Below are 18,662 nucleotides of genomic sequence, written 5' to 3'. Positions count from 1 at the left end.
ATCAACAGTACATTGGAAGCCTGTACTAATCATGATAATTTGTCTATTAAGTTTTCTTCTATTTACAGTGTTTAATTAAGAGAGCAATATGTGAAAATAGATATGAATGGCATCTTGTTTATTAATATATGGTTTTTCTGTTTGATGAATCTTTTTCAAATTCGATCTCAGCTACAAATCATACATTCAGCATCATCTTTAGAGGCTTTGTCATGAATCATGGTCGTGAATAAATACACATCATATCGCTATAGACTTCCAACATCCGTGGTTTAGATATAATCGTGCCTTGTATTGTCCGAATAATCGGGAGCAAGTTTCCATGGTAAGTCATTGTCTATATCTGCATGCTTTAATCAGAGTTTAATGAGTCATCAGCAGGAAATATGTTGAATAATTTACACATTGAATTAGACTGTCTTTTTATTTATTTTTAATATTTAATTTATGATAATATCTTCATGATCAGTCAGATCGTCCATCATCCATGTCATAACTCGTACCAGGCTAACTTGCCGATTGCGATTTGCGATTGCAGACCTGCGGTCACAATAGTGTTGTTTCCAAGAGCAAGAAGGCTGAAGGAAGGTCAGGTTTCTAAGCTAGGCTTAATATATATATAATATGCAGGCATATAAATTTACTGATATTTAATATTTGTCAGTACTCAGTACTAGGACTTTAGTTGTCATAGCTACAATAGGCTATATTATAATATAATGAACAACATCATGATAATGATTTAAAGAAATTTCAAAGTTGACAACAAATTTGCTGGTAGGCTAATTGACTAATTGGCAAAGTTTTATGCTGAAATAATGAAATACATTTTTACTATAGTTGAGTAACTTGAGTTTAATTAAAAACCATAAAATTGATGAATCTGATAATCAAAGATTTTCAGGTTGATATTTTATAACTTTTAGTATTTTATTTGCACAGAGCATGATGAGCATCCAGTCCTGCTGCTGCCAGGCTGGCAGTTTCCTCACTTTACTTTACTGTCAAATTCAATGTCTGTGTTGAATGTTGATTGTTGAAAAATTGAGCATTTGTTAAAGTTTATACTCAGATGGGGTTTTTTATCTTGCCATTGAACTTTTGGTATTATTACAGATTAACTACATCCAAAAAAAAGGGTGTTTTTTTTTTTAATTATATGTTTTTTGGGGTGTAGATTACGAATCTGAAATCCATTTTTGGCGGTCGGCATCGGAAAACCGATTTTTTTTGATGTAGCTATGAAATCATAAAAATTTTCAGGTTACTAAGTTTCTAATAAATTTGTAATTGTATACCTACTCTCAATGTTACTTTATTTCTTATGTATTTTTAGAACATTTAAAAGATTTTAAGTGGTTGAGGCCCAGATTGAAATTTTTTCAATGCATTTGCCATTTGGTATCTAGTGCTTGAGACAAGTGGCCAATTCATATGATTTATAGTATGAGTTAGATTGGAAATAATTTATCTAGCAGTCATAGTGGCAAAGCAGAGAGTTTTTTAGACTCCTTCAAGTTCAATTGAGTCCTATAAGTAGACCAGCAAAGTATCATGGATACCAGCATCATCATACATAAGATATTGGTTCAAATCTCAAATAAATGAGGAAATTTTAAATGAACTGATTCTAAAAAATTGATAGTTTGCCACTTTGTCTAGCACTAGCAGTAATCTTGACAATTAATGTGGTTCTAAAAATGGCATGAATGCTCTGTTTGCAGCTTGAAAGATAGATATATTCCATGCCACAGAGGCACAGACCCCCTTGTTTAGGCAAGATTTTCTTAAAATAAAAACAGATAATATAGGTAAAGAAAAAATTTAGAATGGAAATGAATTTTATTATTAGAAAAAATAAAGCTGGCAAATTTACTTTGGGAAAAGAATCATGAACTTTTAGGTGAAACACACAATCTAATAGGTTCATGCAATAAGTCTAAAATTTACAAGCCAATTCTATAGCTTAATCTTGTACTTTAGTTCTGTTATTTATTACTCAAAATTTTAATGTAAAATAAATATTTTTTCTTCTTCTTATTCTTCTCTTAGTTTAAATATTTTTTTTACTAGATTACCTATTGTGAATTTATCTTCTGAGTTGAGCAAATAATTAAGTTTCTACTGTCGCTTAGCCATCATCTGTTGCAGAGTGCAGACAATAAGTGCCATTGAGTGTAAAAGAGTGGAAGACTGAATCCCACCTATTATATAAATGGACATCATAAATTCATGTACCAGAAATTAGTTGGTAATTATTTTTTTTTTCAATGCAGATGGTGCAGCTACACTGCTTGTGCCTCAATGTGCAGATAAGCATAGAGGCTAAGACTGCAGACATCAAAGACCTGCCTCTGCACTTCCCCCACCAGCTCCCTGACTGCCCTGATGATGAATTCTTTCAAAAAGTTAGTGGAAAATTTTCTGAGTTGAATTCCAACTCTTTTGTTTTTCATTCCAGCTTCAGAATTTTTTCCTGTGATCTGCCATAGTATTTTTCCCTGCAATATATAAATAGGATATAGGTATATATTTTATGAGAAATTATTGTGTTTCTTTACCTACAAGCATTTTTTTAGGCAATATCAATTTGGTTAGCATAAGCATTTAGATAATCAATTAATTGTTAAAGTTTGTAAGAGATTTTTTTTTCACATTTGTATGACATTTTGCAATTTATTGCAAAATATTCAATCCAATATTGAGATTGTAAAGCAATATTCAATATAGAACATAAGTATTAGTATGGGTGTGATTTTCTTAATGCTGAATGAGAGCTCCCATATAATAATTATGGATTTTCCAAAGTACTCTAACCATCTGGCAGGTGGTTAGAGTACTACAGTCTTACTTGTTGTAATTTGTTGTATGTTTATTCCAATATAGGTAGTGTGTTACCACACACTATATTGACTTATAATTCAAATTAAAATGTCCATTTAGGAAATTAATTCAATTATTAGTAATTGGTTGTTATTGAGCTTATTTAGCATAACATTCTACTGACAAATGTAAACAATGCAGTAGGAGTTGTTTATGGTTGTGCCATGACTGAATAACAAGCAAGAATCCACATGTTGAACTATTAATATAATGGTTGCGTTGGTCAGGGTGTGTTGGTGGTACGGCTGGACCTTGGAGGTGTGAGCTCTGAGATATCGGAGCTTGTGGAGCAACAGCCCCTGAGTGGTGGCTGGGTACTGCATCACTGCCTGTCATGTAACTTCTACACACACGCAGTCCACACTTCCTCCAGTACACATGCTGCCAGTCCTGCCTTACTTGTAAGCATATGAATGCTTTTTCATATTATCTTTTAAGCTTGCTTAGCATCTATCTGCCCTTCAGTTAAGTGCTCTTCATGCATTGTCATCTCCACTGATGAAGATGTTGTGGTTGAAAAGAAAATTGTATTGATAGTTTCAAAGTAATTTTTAGAAGGTGTGTAAAAAAAATGACTTGATTATTATACAGGTTTCTGCTAAATAGCAAGTACCGGTACAGGCACCCAGGCATTTTAATAGTTTTTTTTAGCTAGTTTGCATTGAAACAAGTAATAGAAATGCATTATGGAGCAGAGTGGAGCAGCCATTGAGGCACAAAAGGCCAGTGATCGATACTCAGGCTTGTTCCACCTAGTGCTGCCTCCTTCATCTCCTGACCCTGCCAGCTCCCACACCCCTCCTGCAGCTGACAAAACTCACATGCCTCCTCTCAGCACCACGCTGCTGCCTCTGCAACTGCAGAGGCAGGTGTGTATATCAATGATGTTTTGTACGTTTCATTCTACATTATCATAGANTGTGAAGATTTCTGTACTTGAATGATGTTGTATTTTTAATTTGCAGTTGACACATTACACAAAGCAGCTGGAGAGCTTGTGTGAAGAGCGCATCAGATGCTATAAGGAGCAGCAGCTGAAGCTGCTGGACCAGGACATAGAGCGTGCCAAGCATGACAGCTACGTCCTCCTGGCGCTGCTCATGCGCCTTGACAAGATCAACATCAGAGTGAGTTCTAGTGCATTATAGTCAAGGTGCATATAAGTAGTTATGCTCATGTATATTAATCTAGGAGTGTATAATATACAATTTTTAACTTGGAGGTGAATTTTGAAATCATGATAAGTTATAATATCAAGATGAGTCTCAACATCTACATGAGTTTAAACATTGGTGAACGATTTTGCATCAGACATAAAAGAGACTGCTGACAAAACCGTGGCTTGAATCTCACCTTAACTTTCAACAGTTTATGAGCCAGTTTTCAATGTTAATCGCTGTGTGAAAGGTGAATAATAATTTTTGTAATGAAGTGCACTTACTCCTTCATTACAAGGCGCATATATATGTGTTTGATTTTTTTCTCAACAAAATTGAGAAATTACCTTTAACCATGCTTAAATTTTGAGATGACCCATTTATCATTGCAAACTTCCAAATAAAAAATTAGCTGTATAATTTTTAACGTAAAGTGTGATGACACGCGATTTGCAGCCCATGAGTAGGAAATTTGGTAGGGCCCCTAGTATGAAACTCTCACTTCTTTGCAAGGCACTCGAAAAAGCGTTCTGGCAACAAGAATATGTAATGTATAACTTTGTCCCTTTCAATATATCGTTTCTTACATCAATTATGCCCATAAGAAGAGCAGTAATAGTAAAAAAACGGTAAAAAAATAAAAAATAGTCAGAAAAACCTGTAATAATCAAGTAACTGTTGGTGTAGAGATTTCTGTCATTATGTAGGTATGTTTTTATGTGTGAAGAAATTTGCCATGTTGCAGAACTGTTAGTGAGGAGACAACCTGTTTTGACTGAACTTCTTTCCCACAGCGTCCTTCCCAGTCAGCTGGGGACTTGGATGCCCATAGACGGAGGAGCTTGGGCACCACGGCCCTTGAGCCAGCACTCCCTTCAGTTACCACACACCAGGCCTCCTTCAGCCTCCGGCCACCAGTGAGAATGCCACCTTAGTATTTAAGAACACAATTTTTGTTTGCTTTGTAGAATAATTGCAGTGGAACTTCCCAGATAAGATATTATGAAAGTTCATGAGCCTAAAAAGTTTGTTAATAAACATATTAGAGTGTTTAAGGCTAATTTTTTCTGTTAAGCGGGGTCAGCCTTGGAACATGAGTTACCTATTGACAGATTGAGACCTAAAGCTTATATAGTTGATATTTGTAACTGATGCCTTCCAGTTGTAAGCTACCTATTTTTGAAATATTTAGAATTAAAAATATTTTTGATGCTTGGAATTAATACCTCTGCAATACTCTGGTAAAAAAATGCCCTGACACCTTTTATCTCTTTTTGTCTTATCCTGTTGACCCTTGAGAGTGAGAACATAAATAACCAACTCCTGATTGTGAACTTGGATTCATGATCTTTATGATTGTGAACCCATGATCTTGAATTATTATCCCACAGACCGCACCAGGCTTGGATGCTGCAACCATAGCAGCCACTGGGCTGGACTCCCCTGGCGTGGATGTGGCAAGTCCTCTGAGTCGGTCTGTTGCTATGGATATTCCTCTGTCTGCGCTGCACTCAGGTCTGCTTTACTTGCCTGCAATACTGAAGTACTGGATGTTGGTTTCTTAACATCCCAGGGTCATACTAGCAAAATTTGCTCAAGTATATATATAGCAGCCTAACAACAGTACACGTAGGAGCTTTAGTGCTTGTTGTGACCAAATTCTTGTCTGGAATTAGTGAATCTTGATTGAAGAGCCGTCAGTTATTGGCTGACAGTTATGAACTTGTCACTATTTTTGATACTACATTTTCAGGTAATTTTAATCAGCAGGAAGGCATACTAATGTATTGCAAAAAAAAAAAATACTAGGCTAAACGGCTAATTTATGTCATTGCATGGCAGTTATATCATTATTATATTTACCAGTCTGTACTAAAAAAAATTGTATCAAATTTTCAAGTGATTTTTTTTAGTTGCATAATAAACTGTGTGAGCCAGCCATGAAAATGAAATATGGTTCTAGGTGCTGACAGTGAAGACGAGTTCCGGAATGTAGAGCTCTTTGACTTCAGCGATGAGGAGTCGGACCGCTGCCCTCCACCCTTGTCTTCTCCTCCGCACAGCCCCTCCACACATGAAGATGACTATTTATACACTGAGCAGGAGGGTGAGTAGGTATATTTGGCGCACTTTTCAGAAAATGGTTTGCATATAAAGCAGTATTCTCATAGTACTTGATGAAAGCTGAACATAAAGCCATCCTTCTCTATGACGACTGAGTCATTAATAAATATAAGTCATTAGTACTAAAACATTAATAAATACCTAGGAATCATTACTACTAAAACATTAACAAATAGGAATAATCAATACTGAAGAATTAATACTGGACTAATTGCAGCGGCGGAATACCTGGCAGCAGAAGCGGCAGAGCGCGAGGCGAATCGCATTGAGGCCATGAGTGCAGCGGGCATTCCTTCTCTGGCCCAGTCGGTCCCCATAGACGTGCCCAACATGGGCCAGCCTCTGCCCATACGCCGGCCTCGGAGCAACGTGGTGGGTGCTGCTTGTGGGGCCCATATTGGGCACGTGACTGCCTGGTTTGCTGGGGCCTGGCCCAGCGATGCAATGATTGTGGCTTGCTGATGTACTGATTAGGTGACTTGCTGATGTGCTGATTGTGTGACTTGCTGATGTGCTGATTGTGTGACTTGCTGATGTCTTGCTGATGTACTGATTAGGTGACTTGCTGATGTGCTGATTGTATGGCTTGCTAATGTGCTGATTGTCTGGCTTGTTGATGTGCTGATTGTGTGGCGTGCAGATGTGCTGATCGTGTACTTGCTGATGTACTGATTGTGTACTTGTTGATGTGCTGATTTTGGGAGTGGCATGTGCGCTTATCGTGTGACTAGAAATTGTATTGTTTGCGAGGCTTGCTAGTCCTCTCTCACTTGTACAAGCCGCCTTTTTACTTGTGACGTTGTGGAAAAATAGATTTAATTTATTGCTATATATATTTAATTTGCAATGTATTGGGTTTAGGATTTTGGTTCATCATTTTTAGTTTTCAATTATTGCAGCTGTGACCTGTAGTATTAGTGAGTTCTATTTGTCATTGTAGCGCGAGATCTTTGTCATTGTCATTGCAGCGCGCTTTTCTTTGACTTTGTGATTGTTAAATTTTAGGTGAATGTATTATATTGATTATTGTCGTGTTTCGATTCAATTTTGTTCATAACTAATATATTCATTATTTTAGCTAGTTGTTTTAAGAAAGTTATTTTGATATTTTCAGGAAGGCCTCGAGTCTTAAAGTTATTGATATCTGGATTGCATGAAACTGAAACTTGTGAACAGATTGGGAAGTGAATTATTTGTCAAAACTCATGGTTAGCCTTGTACGAGTGTTAGGGTTTTAGGCTTGTTCGAGTTGTAGTACCGGTAGTTGGTTTGTTGTATTGTGTTTCTATTTATTTACTGTTAATTATATTTACATTCAACTGTTTATTGATTGAATAATCCTTCTTCAGTAAAGTGATGGGTGAAGAAATATCACGTACTGTGTCGGGGAACGCTTGTTCATTAGTAGATTGGGAGTTCCCCAACAATGTCACCAAAACGTCTCCTTATCGTGCGCAGGTGCGGCCACCGTGCAGGTCGCCATCTGAGATCTGCGCGCGCATCCTGCAGCTCTCGGCGACCTACAGCGCTCAGACCACGTCCCATGGGCACCTCTTCGAACGGCGCCCCTCTGCCCTCTCCCGCACCCTCAGGGAGTAGATGGTCAGTACCCTCTGGGAGTAGGCGGTCAGTACCCTCAGGGAGTAGACGGTCAGTAAATACAATTAGCGATAAAATTATTCGCACATCATTTTATTTTCTTCGCTTTTTCAATACTTTGCAAAATTATTGAATGTATGAGCCTAAGATTTGATTTAACTAAGCAGAATGTAATGGGGAAATATCACCACTACATTCTCAAAACAATATATAATTTCGAACCGCGTTATCATGCAGAAATTCCCAAACACCCCCTGACACAATTATTCGAACAGTTGCTTGAAAAATACTAACATAAGTTGCCAAAATAATAATCAATGGCATGTCCATTCATCTTGACAACCTCCAACAGTCTCTTTGTATAGTTTTTGATGAGATTGGCAGTGGTATCCGCTTTGATATTATCCCATTCTTAAATTGCGACTTGTTTCAATTCCTGGCGATTCTTGGGAACTCGAGCAAACATCCTATCATCTTGGAAATCCTGGCCTGGTTTTTGCGCCTGATGGAGGCGGGAAAAACGATAAGCATCTGCTGGGTCCCGGGACACGTTCTATGCCATGCACCACGTGCCATCACAGGCTTCCAAGATAGTTTATTTTCCCTTATAGTTCACGGCCTTTCACAGTAAACTTGGTACTCACGCCATTCTCTCTCAAGGTCACCGAAATAGTTATTATCCTTGCGATGATTTTAAGCTCTTAGGAGACCATTGTTAGAGTTGCCATTTCTATTATATCGTGATCCATTGAACTATTTCCATTTATTTGCTGCGATTTACTTGATTTTAATTTTCAAACTTATAATTATATTATCTCCGCGCGGAAGGAGGAAAGATATATTTTGTAATAAAGTAATTTTAATATTTTTACCCACTCCCTGCATGGTAGTTTTTTTCTCTTGGGAAATCCAACCATTGTTTTTAATAAGCAAACGCGGCTCAAGTCGAGACGAATTTACTATCTTCGTAGAAATTATGAATTAGTGGCTTTGCTTTTGTTTGGTTTTCTATGTTGACCATGAAACGCAACGTTTGGAGGCTGCCGTGGCGATAGATGAGAAGAACCAAGAAACGTTACTCGCATGAGTAATGATTTGTGAGTACTTGTAATTAATCATTGCTGGGCCTCAATTTGATGAATTAGTTGTGGAATATTTTTTTCTAGCATGCCAGGTAGAAGAGCATTTTGATGGTTCTACTACAGTTAGCGCTTTGTGACGATTGATGGTGAAAGGCGAAAGAGGGAATTCTTCTGCGTTCGGGAGAAATCGTGTCATTTCTGGTGATAATTTTGAGCTTGAATTGTTTCCTTCAGATGAGTCTCGTAGGTAGCATTTTTATTAATAAAGGAAAATAATTTTCGTTTAGTCGCACCGGCGTCTATGTGCTTGGTGCAGGCGAGAAATCACTTTCATAAACGTGGGGCGTAACGTTTCATTTTTTTCTTTGAACCTCACTCCGTTGGAAGTGCCATACCATACCATGGATCTTCGAAGAGTACTGGAGTTTAATGCGTTTTCCAAGACTCCTTTTGTGCTGATGACGTAGTCTTAAGTTTACAGCCTTGCGTGTGTTCGTACTAGTTGTGCAGTATCAACTTGCTTTGGTAGTTCGCTACTCGGCTTGTCGCTTGCAGCAAGTATGCTGGTTCATTTATATTGATATAACTATTTGTATGATGGTTTTCAGTGATGGGCTCCTTATTTTGTTGTTACCAAGAGAAAAAAACAAATATAAGTTCTCAAGTTGAAATGCGCGATTGTGTAGTCTCGAGTCCTCAACCAAGGCGTGCAGACTCGCTCGTTGTTGAGACAACAGATTCTGAAAACGTACTCATGCCTAACACCAGTCGATTCATTGATATGTACTTGTACACCAGGATTCTTATGGTGTTAAAGCAATTTGATGTGATCCTCCCCATTTTATTAGTCAATCACTATTTGAAAAACGTGAAATATTGATCTGAATAATTGAAACACCTGATAGTGTTATTCCGGGTGCCTCTGTCTTGGGTAAGCATGTCCAGTTTTTTATTGCTACGAAGCTCATGTACGCGTATTGAGCGACCAAGAAGGCCTCAACACGACTCTTGGCATAATGTGTGGAGGAATTATTGCGAACTAGTTCTGATCATTTTTAACTGGAATCGGAACTTTTTTTTTATTACATGTGGATGTGTGTTATTCGATTATCCTATATAATAGAACAGTCAATACTAGGAATGTGTCAAAATTTGTGGGGAATATTTACGCAGCTTAGGTGCGTGTGCACCAAGAATCTGCTACGCGACAGAAGCGTATGACGAGAGTTTCTAGTTTAAGTTAATACTTCTACGCACGATATTATTTCTGTTGAGTATAATTCAGCAACCCTGCATTGTTGATCTGCGACATTGCTAACGAAGAGACGTTATCTGTTCTGTTCGTGCCTCTGGAAATGCGTTTCATTCAATCTACGAACGTTTATTGTCTGCCGACGGCCTATATACTTCCTCGTAACCGAAACGAGCTTATTTACATTTCTGGCCGGCTGCAGAAATTACTTACATTAAATCCTAATGAAATCTTGACTGGCTAGAGCAAAGACGCTGGTCATATTTTTTTATGTACGAATGAATAAAGTGATAGCACCTGCTGCGTTGACTATTCTACCCTTCTGATAAATTATATGACGTACTAACTGGGACAGTCGGTAGGCGGTTGCTCTAATTGTTGGACTTTCAAGGGCCCTACCTGAACGCACATTAAATCTGTTAACAATTTCATCCACTGAGGCCGAGGCCAATGACACCGCTCAAACCTTATTACCGGGCCGAGGCAAGAGAGATAGTCATATCATACACGCGCGTTCTTGTTAACTAATGATGAACCACCAGCAAGTTTCGTAGTCAGCCGCCACTCAAGGGAATTTGAATAGCTGTCTTCTTATGGATTCCTTCACCTCTTTTCGTTCAACTCGATAATGAATTTGGAAATCACGAATACTACTGTAATACTATTTTTTAAGCTGTTTACCATACGAGGAGCCGCCAGGATGCCGGCTCAACACGTGAGATCAGATTTTATACAGGTCTACTGTGTCGGGCTGAGAGAGCTAGCAGCTTCGTTAAGTAGACTAAAATACAGGTCAACTATCCATTACTACAGCACGCTCATGAATTTCGGTTGGGGTGATGAATCTCAATCCCATTTATGTATCTCGAAATATATTAATCCTAAAACTTGAGAATAAACCCCGTAAGAGCGTTGAACGACAGTCGTATGGACCAGTTTGAATTTTTCGATAATTCGAAAAAGACTAACACCTATACCTTTCCAACCAGGCTCAGGGACGCACACACATTTATATCTAGAATGCCAAGGATACTGCACTCCAAATTCGCTCTGCAGCTGAGTTTCATTTAAGGGTGGAAGGCCATTAACTAAAAAACCTACAATTCCTGACCGACGCTCCATGATCCATTGCTTAAAATCGAGCTACGTCATAGAAAATCCCGGGCCGCGAGGGCAGGTGAAGGCAAAGAAGAAGCATCCACACGACGGTTCAGTTTACTTGAGAGGAATGAACCTGGAGGAGTGCGTGGCACCGATACCTGGTCTGCCGTGCTTCACGGGCTTGTAGGACACGGAGAACTCGGCCAGGTAGTGACCGATCATTTCAGCCTGCAAGAGTAAGGGATTAGTCAGCAACGTCAGCTCGTCTCGCTAATCAATTAATTAAATTAAAGATACTATATAGCCTATTGCGTACATCCACATCTCGCGTATGAAAAACCAGGTTGCACCTCAGAACAAAATGAAGATTTATATACGAAGGTCTTTTTTAATACCCATCTTGGGAATGCCACCAGCAAGTTCGTTTCATTTATCATGGTGATAAAATAACGAAACACTGGCTGCATGTTAGAGGCCAGCATTGCCTAATACCACTATCACTTTCATATTCTTCGCGTGCACAAGCATGCTACTAAGTAGATTAGCATTTGAGCTGGAGTGCTAGGAACCATAGGCACCGTTAGCCAGCAGCCACTGCTCCAGCCAGCTGTCTTCACGGCATCTACAAAAACTACGCGCCGAGAAATTTCAACTATGGACAGCATGGGTGGCGAAAATCAGAAAAAAATATCTCAAATTTGAATAAAAAATTAAATAGAAGATTCAGTGAGTTTTCAGATGTTTACTACAAATAACTGCAATTCTCATTGGTATGATTCAGATAACTAACAGAAACATTAGGGCGTTTTATTGGCTAGGGTGAAGGATCAGCGCAGTCAGAACTGCCATCAAAGAGTAACCCCCGCCTTTTTTTTGGCTAAAAATCTAAGAAAAGTGCCCGAGAGCATAAAGTAGTCCCTTATTGTCTTGCCACATGATGCTTAAACCAGGAAATTCAGTTTTTAGCATTCAAGCTAAATTTTATTCGACGGTATCGGCCAAACCGTTGCTTCTGGCTGCATCAAGACGTCGGAGGCTACTAGCTTAGGGCTTCAACTAAAGTTATCCTATACACCGCAGAGCACACTTTAGAGGCTCAAAGTTCATTACAAGCATGAACCACGCATGGTTGTAACCGATAAAATCCAGCTATTATAGATCGAAAGTACTCCAAAACATAGTAATATAGATATCAGGGCACTATCACTTTCAAATTTCATCGCACCATTGGTGCTGTAAGTTATTTAGATTTAATTTATTCTGAATTTGAATAAATTTAAGACATCCAGGACTGAAATCAGTTTCAATATATTACTAAAAAATTTGCGAAAATATTTCCGAACTTTCTATCTCGCTCTTACGTCAACGTGAGACGACTATCATTTCTGCTGGACAACATTTTTGAACCGAATGTTAGGCTACTGCATTGCAAGTAGAATGTTCACAGCTGACATCAAATAAGATTCAAGCCAAAACTCCAAGGTCGTCAACAACATTCGTACCATGTTGTCAAGCATGAAATCTTGCAATTCATACAAGATTGTAAAATAACAACATAGTCGATTTACTTCAAATTTAATATTAGTTAGACAATGACCTAGCACAAGCATGAGATCTAACCTTGATTTCGACCTCGACGAAGGTCTTGCCATTGTAAACTCCTACGATAGAGCCGACCATCTCGGGCAGGACGATCATGTTACGGAGATGAGTCTTGACGACGGCAGGCTTCTCGAAGGCAGGGCACTCCTTCTTGGCCTTACGCAGCCTCTTCAGGAAGGCGACGTGCTTGCGCTTCAGACCGCGGCTGAGGCGACGACGCTGGCGTGCTGAGAACAGGTCCATCAGCTGCTCCCTGTGGGGTGTAAGGGACGACTTAGGAGAGGAATTATCAAGTATACAAATATAGTTAAGTTTTGAGTGCAAAACGAGGGAAGAATAAATGAGGTTAGCAGCTTATAAGAAGTCTGATTGAAAGAATAAATAGTGATGTTCAAAATGGGGAAAACTCCCTCAAAAATTTAATAGCCGGAACATAGAAAGAGGTGAAATAAAAACTTGGTTTCTCCACCAAATTCTGAGCAATATATATATGTTTAATAATCACTCGTTCCCACTTATTTACATTATTCAAAATACAAGTTTGTAGCACTAAAAATTTCTCATACGTATTTGAGGGTAGTGTTAAAATTTTCATCAATCTAGCGGCAGATTTCATCAATTCTTTGCTAAAAAGCCAGATATGTTTCAAGCAAATACTTTTAGTCTATAACTACACACACTCAGCAAAAAATGTCCAACTAAATGACATCATACGTAGATAACATTAACTCATCTGACAATGAAGCCATCAAACAACATAGCTACACACCGGGCTGAAAATTTGACCATTTATTTAACAGAAAAAAAATTCAATGCCATTAATTTTTCCACAATGTGTTCTACTCCAAGTTAAAGTAAAGTGTAAACAAATACAACCACTGTAGTCTGTATTAAATACATTTTATTTAAATCATAGCAAGCCACACCATAAGTATCCCCAATTTTCACATCAGTGGAAGTTTAACGTTGAGACCTTAATATTGCAACTTGGTACAACTGAGGAAGTTTGACATGAAACAGCCATCTTGACTCCATTAACCCTGTGGTAGTGAGCAAGAATGGAGCAAGTAAGCCAGATGCAGACGTCATCTTCAGTTCAAAAACCGTGGTAAATTAGAAACGTAAAATTAGCACACTTCAAATGAAACAATAGGTATATCTGGCATACATTTATATGTATGATACACAAACAGGATCTCAATTACTCACGTGCTCATATCCAGAAGCTGGTCCAAGTCCACCCCACGGTAGGTGAACTTTTTGAACACACGATCTTTCTTGACCTGGCCCTGCAAACAAAGAAGTACAGTTTAGATAAAAGTCATTAATGGGCGCTGTGTCATCAAGAGCGCTAACTAGGCAAGTCAATTGTGCAATAAGTTTGCTCCACTATATCAGAAAATACTGGGGGCAGAATAGTAACACAAATATGTTATAATCTCAACTTGATCAACATCAAGAATAAGTTAATCTTTTAGATAACAGTGAAGTTCCCATAGTTAAAAGTTTAAAACTCCCAGCAAAGAAGCCTGCCACTATTCCTGCTTAATGTTTGAGTTGATGTTATAATGCCCCTGCTAATAGCAAATTGTATCATTTTTCAGTTTCATATTCACAAATATGAAACCTGCTTTTTCCAGAATTGAAGTTAGCATTGTAAGCAGTATAGCCACTTGTACATCAAAATTGACACTTTCTGTACTCTATTAAAGATAGAAGAACCAATATTTAAAAAAGAAACATAAGTAACTTGGTGTTCAGTTGCCAATAGTGAATACTAGTGATAAATTGAATCTAATCAAAGCAAAACCATTTCAATTCATAAATCAAATTTACTGGTCTTGCTCCAATATTTGAAAACTATCTCAGATGCAGTTATTTTCTCAATAAATTTTGAAACATGAACCTAGCCCACATTATTTTTTAATATACATACATATATGCAATGTCAGATGAAAAAGTTCAGTTTGGATTCTATATATGTTCTGGAGTTTTCAGCCAAGTACACACTAGTAAAATCACTTCAGTTTTAGCAGATTTTTAAGGGGTGTGTCTCGCTTAAAATTTATCTCAGTAATTTACAGAGGGATCAATCTGAAATTTGGTACACATGTGTAAACCCTAAAATAAAACAGGTTTTATTCATGTCAATTTTTTGTAAAAATGGAAAAAAACGTAAAATTCTTAGAAAACGACCAAAAAGGGGTACTTTTTTTTTAATTTCTCATTTTTGTGAGTGTGGGAGCATTTTGTCTGAAATTTTTGATTTTACCTCCACTTTCCCACCTTTTGGCAACATAAAATCCGAACTATAACGAACTTAGAAAAACCCATACACAATTTTGTAGATCTTTCATTTGCAAATCAAACGGTATATGTCTCATTGACGTAGCTTCAAAACTCTAGGAGGAGATAGGTTTTCCGTGACAATAAGTGTGAATGTTGAGGAGAGCGCGACAAAGNCTATGAGAGGCAGGAGCCAGCAATTTATGGTGAGTAAAGCTAGAGTATAGACCTGTATTTTGCACGTTTCAATTTAAGTTTAACTTATCTAGTAAAAAAATGGCATCATTATGAATAAAAAAAGTGGTCAAAATTACCCCATTTTACGGTATGCAAGATGGAAGACATCCAAAAAATATTTAACAAAATTGGGGGCAGGTATCATTACAGACAAGGTTGTCACATGACACAATAACTTGTGGCATTTAGGGTTAAATGATACAAGTTGTTCTTGGCAGATGCTACTGTTGACTTTCTGCTGTTCAATATAAACCATATAATATTGATAAGAATCTAGACAGTTAAATATTATTAGTATGGTATTGCCTTAAAAAAAATCAAGAATTGCCATCTATTCAAGCTTTACTTAGTCTGCAGTCTGCACCCAAGAAATTGTTAAATCAATAGCAAGTATGGATGGTGACCTCATTTATTGGCACCATGACTCTTAACCTTGAGTTCATTTTCACCAATATTCCAATTTGGGGCTACTGCCAATTGGCAATACCTGGCAGATGTTTCTTACAGTTGTGGATAAAAAAAAGCAGTTTCCCATTTTGTTAAAAAATAAAGAAAAGGCCATAGAAACAGCCGAACAGGTGATATTGGCCAGATTCATTTGTGTGTTTGCTCAATTCATCACAGGTATGGAATATTTCTACTTGGCAAGCCACAACTACATTTTTTGTGCCATGGTTTTATGGATTTGCCAGTCAAAATTTCATTTCTTTGAGCTGTGACTCCATTTCTTCAAACCGTGATTTCCATATCTCACTCCTGAAAAGCCATTTATGAGCCACAAACTTGTATACAAATTTTGTGCACATGTTATCCAAAATCTTGAATTTTACCCTAAAAAAAACAGCAAAACTGACATTTGTCTTCACTTGAGTGACAACTGAACACATGATATTGCAGTCTGACTGCTCTGATGAGACTGCAGCTGTGTTAGGGACTTAGGGTAAACACACCATATATTCAGTATTCCAACACATCAAGGACGTACCAATAAATGAATGGCTATAAAAAGATCACCGTATGCACAACTTGAGTTCTGATTGCTTTACATCACTCTCAAAACACCACACTACGCACCAGCAACAATGAAACGCCACAAATTGTTGCCATATTTATTTAAAAGCCTTTAGAATTCAAATTGACAAAATCCCTGAATTCCAATGCTGTGTGTGACTAAATTCAACACATTGTGAGACTAATTCCAACAGCGCTTCTAACTTTTACTAAATTTACTAATTCGTAATTCCGACACCCTGGTTTGGAATTCAGATGCCCTGTGTGAGCTGTATCAGAATACGACGCAGAATACGACGTAATGTAATAAGACGTCATTACATTATGTTCTGCAAGATATTTGAGGGAGAGTTCAAGTAATGCAGATTGCACCATCATTGCTGAAGTTGAAAATTTTATGAAACAACATGTTTGCAAAGTGCAAACTGCAATTTTTTCAATCAAACAACAATACATGACATTAGAGCCACAAAATTTCACACATAGGGTAAACGCGGTATATTCCGTCACATTAAGGACGCATCGAGAAATGAAAAGCTATAAAAAAATAACCGTATGCGTTACTCAAGTTCTGTTTGCTTTATGTGACTCTCAAAACACCACACTACGCATCAGCAACGACAAAACGTCACAAAATGTTGCCAGATTTATTTAAAAGCCTTTAGAATGCAAACCTACCAAATCCCTATATTCCATCACTGTGTGTGGCTATATTCGGCACGTGGTGAGGCATATTCCGTCCGCGCTTCNCGTAGAGAGGGAAGTGTGGTATCCGTGTGACTGTCTCTTATACACATCTAGATGTGTATAAGAGACAGGGAGGATGTCGGTGATGTAGTCCCAACATTGGCATGCAGGATCGTACTGTTGACATACAGGTTCATACCCTACTTGCCGCAACCAGTCCAGTCATTCATTAGAAGGCACCGATGGCACATCTAAAGCCATGTTGCCTTCTTTAGTTCTGTAATTCATGTCCGATAGAATTGTGATCTATGAATGAATATTTATTACTGTGCTGACTCTTAGAACCTGAGTCCTGACTCCTGAGTTGACGGACTTGACGCATTAGCAATCTGGTTAACTCGTATCCAACCACAACACAGTGCGGATACACGTTTGTGTGTACGGTCAGTGTGATTATGTAATTTGCATTGCCGCGCGTCCATATTTAAACTATTTTAGCTTTCTTAAAGTACAGCGCTGTTGGCGCACGGCGAATTTTTTTAACGACATAGTACGGCGCACCGCACAGGTTGTTAAAATGACAAGATAAATTCCTGCGCACCTGGCACATCTTCCTGACCATGGTTTTCTAGTATAGAGGCTTAGAGCTAATGGAAAGCATTAGCCTAGGTGATAAGGTAGTATGCAACATTTTAGGCTAGTTCATTTTAAAATCAATTTCAGACTTTCAGTAGTAATAAAAGATTAAAATTTTAGATAGCCTATATCATTTCTTCTATTTATACCTAGGTATAGGCCTATTGTACCAGATTTTATACCTATTTTGCAACCTTTTAAGCCAAACCAACTCATTATAGCTAGGTAAGTTTTGAATAGGCAAAAATTGGTGTGCACACAGCACACACCTAAAAATAAAATAGGCCTAGGTAAGCAGAATATAAGCACAATTACAAAAATCTAAATGACGATGCCAAACTACCTACTACTAAAAAAAAACTACTATTCTTGCAGACAATTTGCTCAGTAGGTAGGTATACCTACCTACCTTATTAGGTAGCTAGGCGGACGGTTGAAAAAATATTCCATTGAAATGCACGCACAAGAATAGAATTTTATAATTTGTTAAATACCACAAAATTAGAATAGAAGAGCAGTAAAGTAAATTAAATCTACAACTTTAATATAATAGCAACAGGTTCAAAAATATCTCGACTTAAACACTACGTCAATAGAGGTAAACAGCAATGGGATGTTGACGTTTTTGTTACGAAAAAACGCAAGGTTATACAAGTTAATAACTGCACTGAATAGAACGTAAATGGTCAACAAAATATGAGAAATTATATTAACACTCACCTCAACCATGTTTGCAATTTCTCGAGTTTTTCTCTTAATATAAATCTAACGTAAACACGCACAGCCTCACAGCACTACCAGCGTTTAGGTGTAGACATTTTTAATGGTTCTATCCAAAATTTTCGTCAGAGGGGATAACTTTCGGATCAGTTTTGAGTCACCCGGTTCAAAGAACTGAATAAAACCGTAACTCAAATTGAATTTTATCCAATTGAATACGAAAAATAAGAAATTATTTACAATGAATATGAGGATCTATTAGGTGAATTCTGTTAATATTTTGAG

At 37.7% G+C, this 18,662-nt stretch overlaps 2 protein-coding genes across 2 annotated transcripts; one reads left to right on the top strand and one right to left on the bottom strand.

The window, feature by feature from the left end:
• Window positions 1-262: 262 nt before the first annotated feature.
• Window positions 263-7,765, top strand: LOC108668096. The gene is made up of 10 exons (XM_018155241.2): window positions 263-325; window positions 2,277-2,408; window positions 3,111-3,284; window positions 3,579-3,752; window positions 3,849-4,010; window positions 4,835-4,957; window positions 5,432-5,555; window positions 6,004-6,147; window positions 6,382-6,536; window positions 7,623-7,765. Exons 1-10 carry the CDS (start codon window positions 323-325, stop codon window positions 7,761-7,763), a joined length of 1,332 nt encoding a protein of 443 aa, XP_018010730.1. The 5' UTR covers window positions 263-322; the 3' UTR covers window positions 7,764-7,765.
• A 3,533-nt stretch (window positions 7,766-11,298) lies between these two features.
• Window positions 11,299-18,497, bottom strand: LOC108668095 (40S ribosomal protein S15). The gene is made up of 4 exons (XM_018155239.2): window positions 18,378-18,497; window positions 14,010-14,089; window positions 12,819-13,053; window positions 11,299-11,426 (listed from the first exon to the last, which is right to left on the bottom strand). Exons 1-4 carry the CDS (start codon window positions 18,384-18,386, stop codon window positions 11,313-11,315), a joined length of 438 nt encoding a protein of 145 aa, XP_018010728.1. The 5' UTR covers window positions 18,387-18,497; the 3' UTR covers window positions 11,299-11,312.
• Between the last annotated feature and the right edge of the window lie 165 nt (window positions 18,498-18,662).

The sequence above is a fragment of the Hyalella azteca genome, unplaced genomic scaffold (assembly GCF_000764305.2).
Source record: "Hyalella azteca isolate HAZT.00-mixed unplaced genomic scaffold, Hazt_2.0.2 contig7425, whole genome shotgun sequence".
Classification (NCBI taxonomy): Eukaryota; Metazoa; Arthropoda; class Malacostraca; order Amphipoda; family Hyalellidae; genus Hyalella; species Hyalella azteca.
This window is presented reverse-complemented; position numbering and strand designations above follow the sequence as displayed.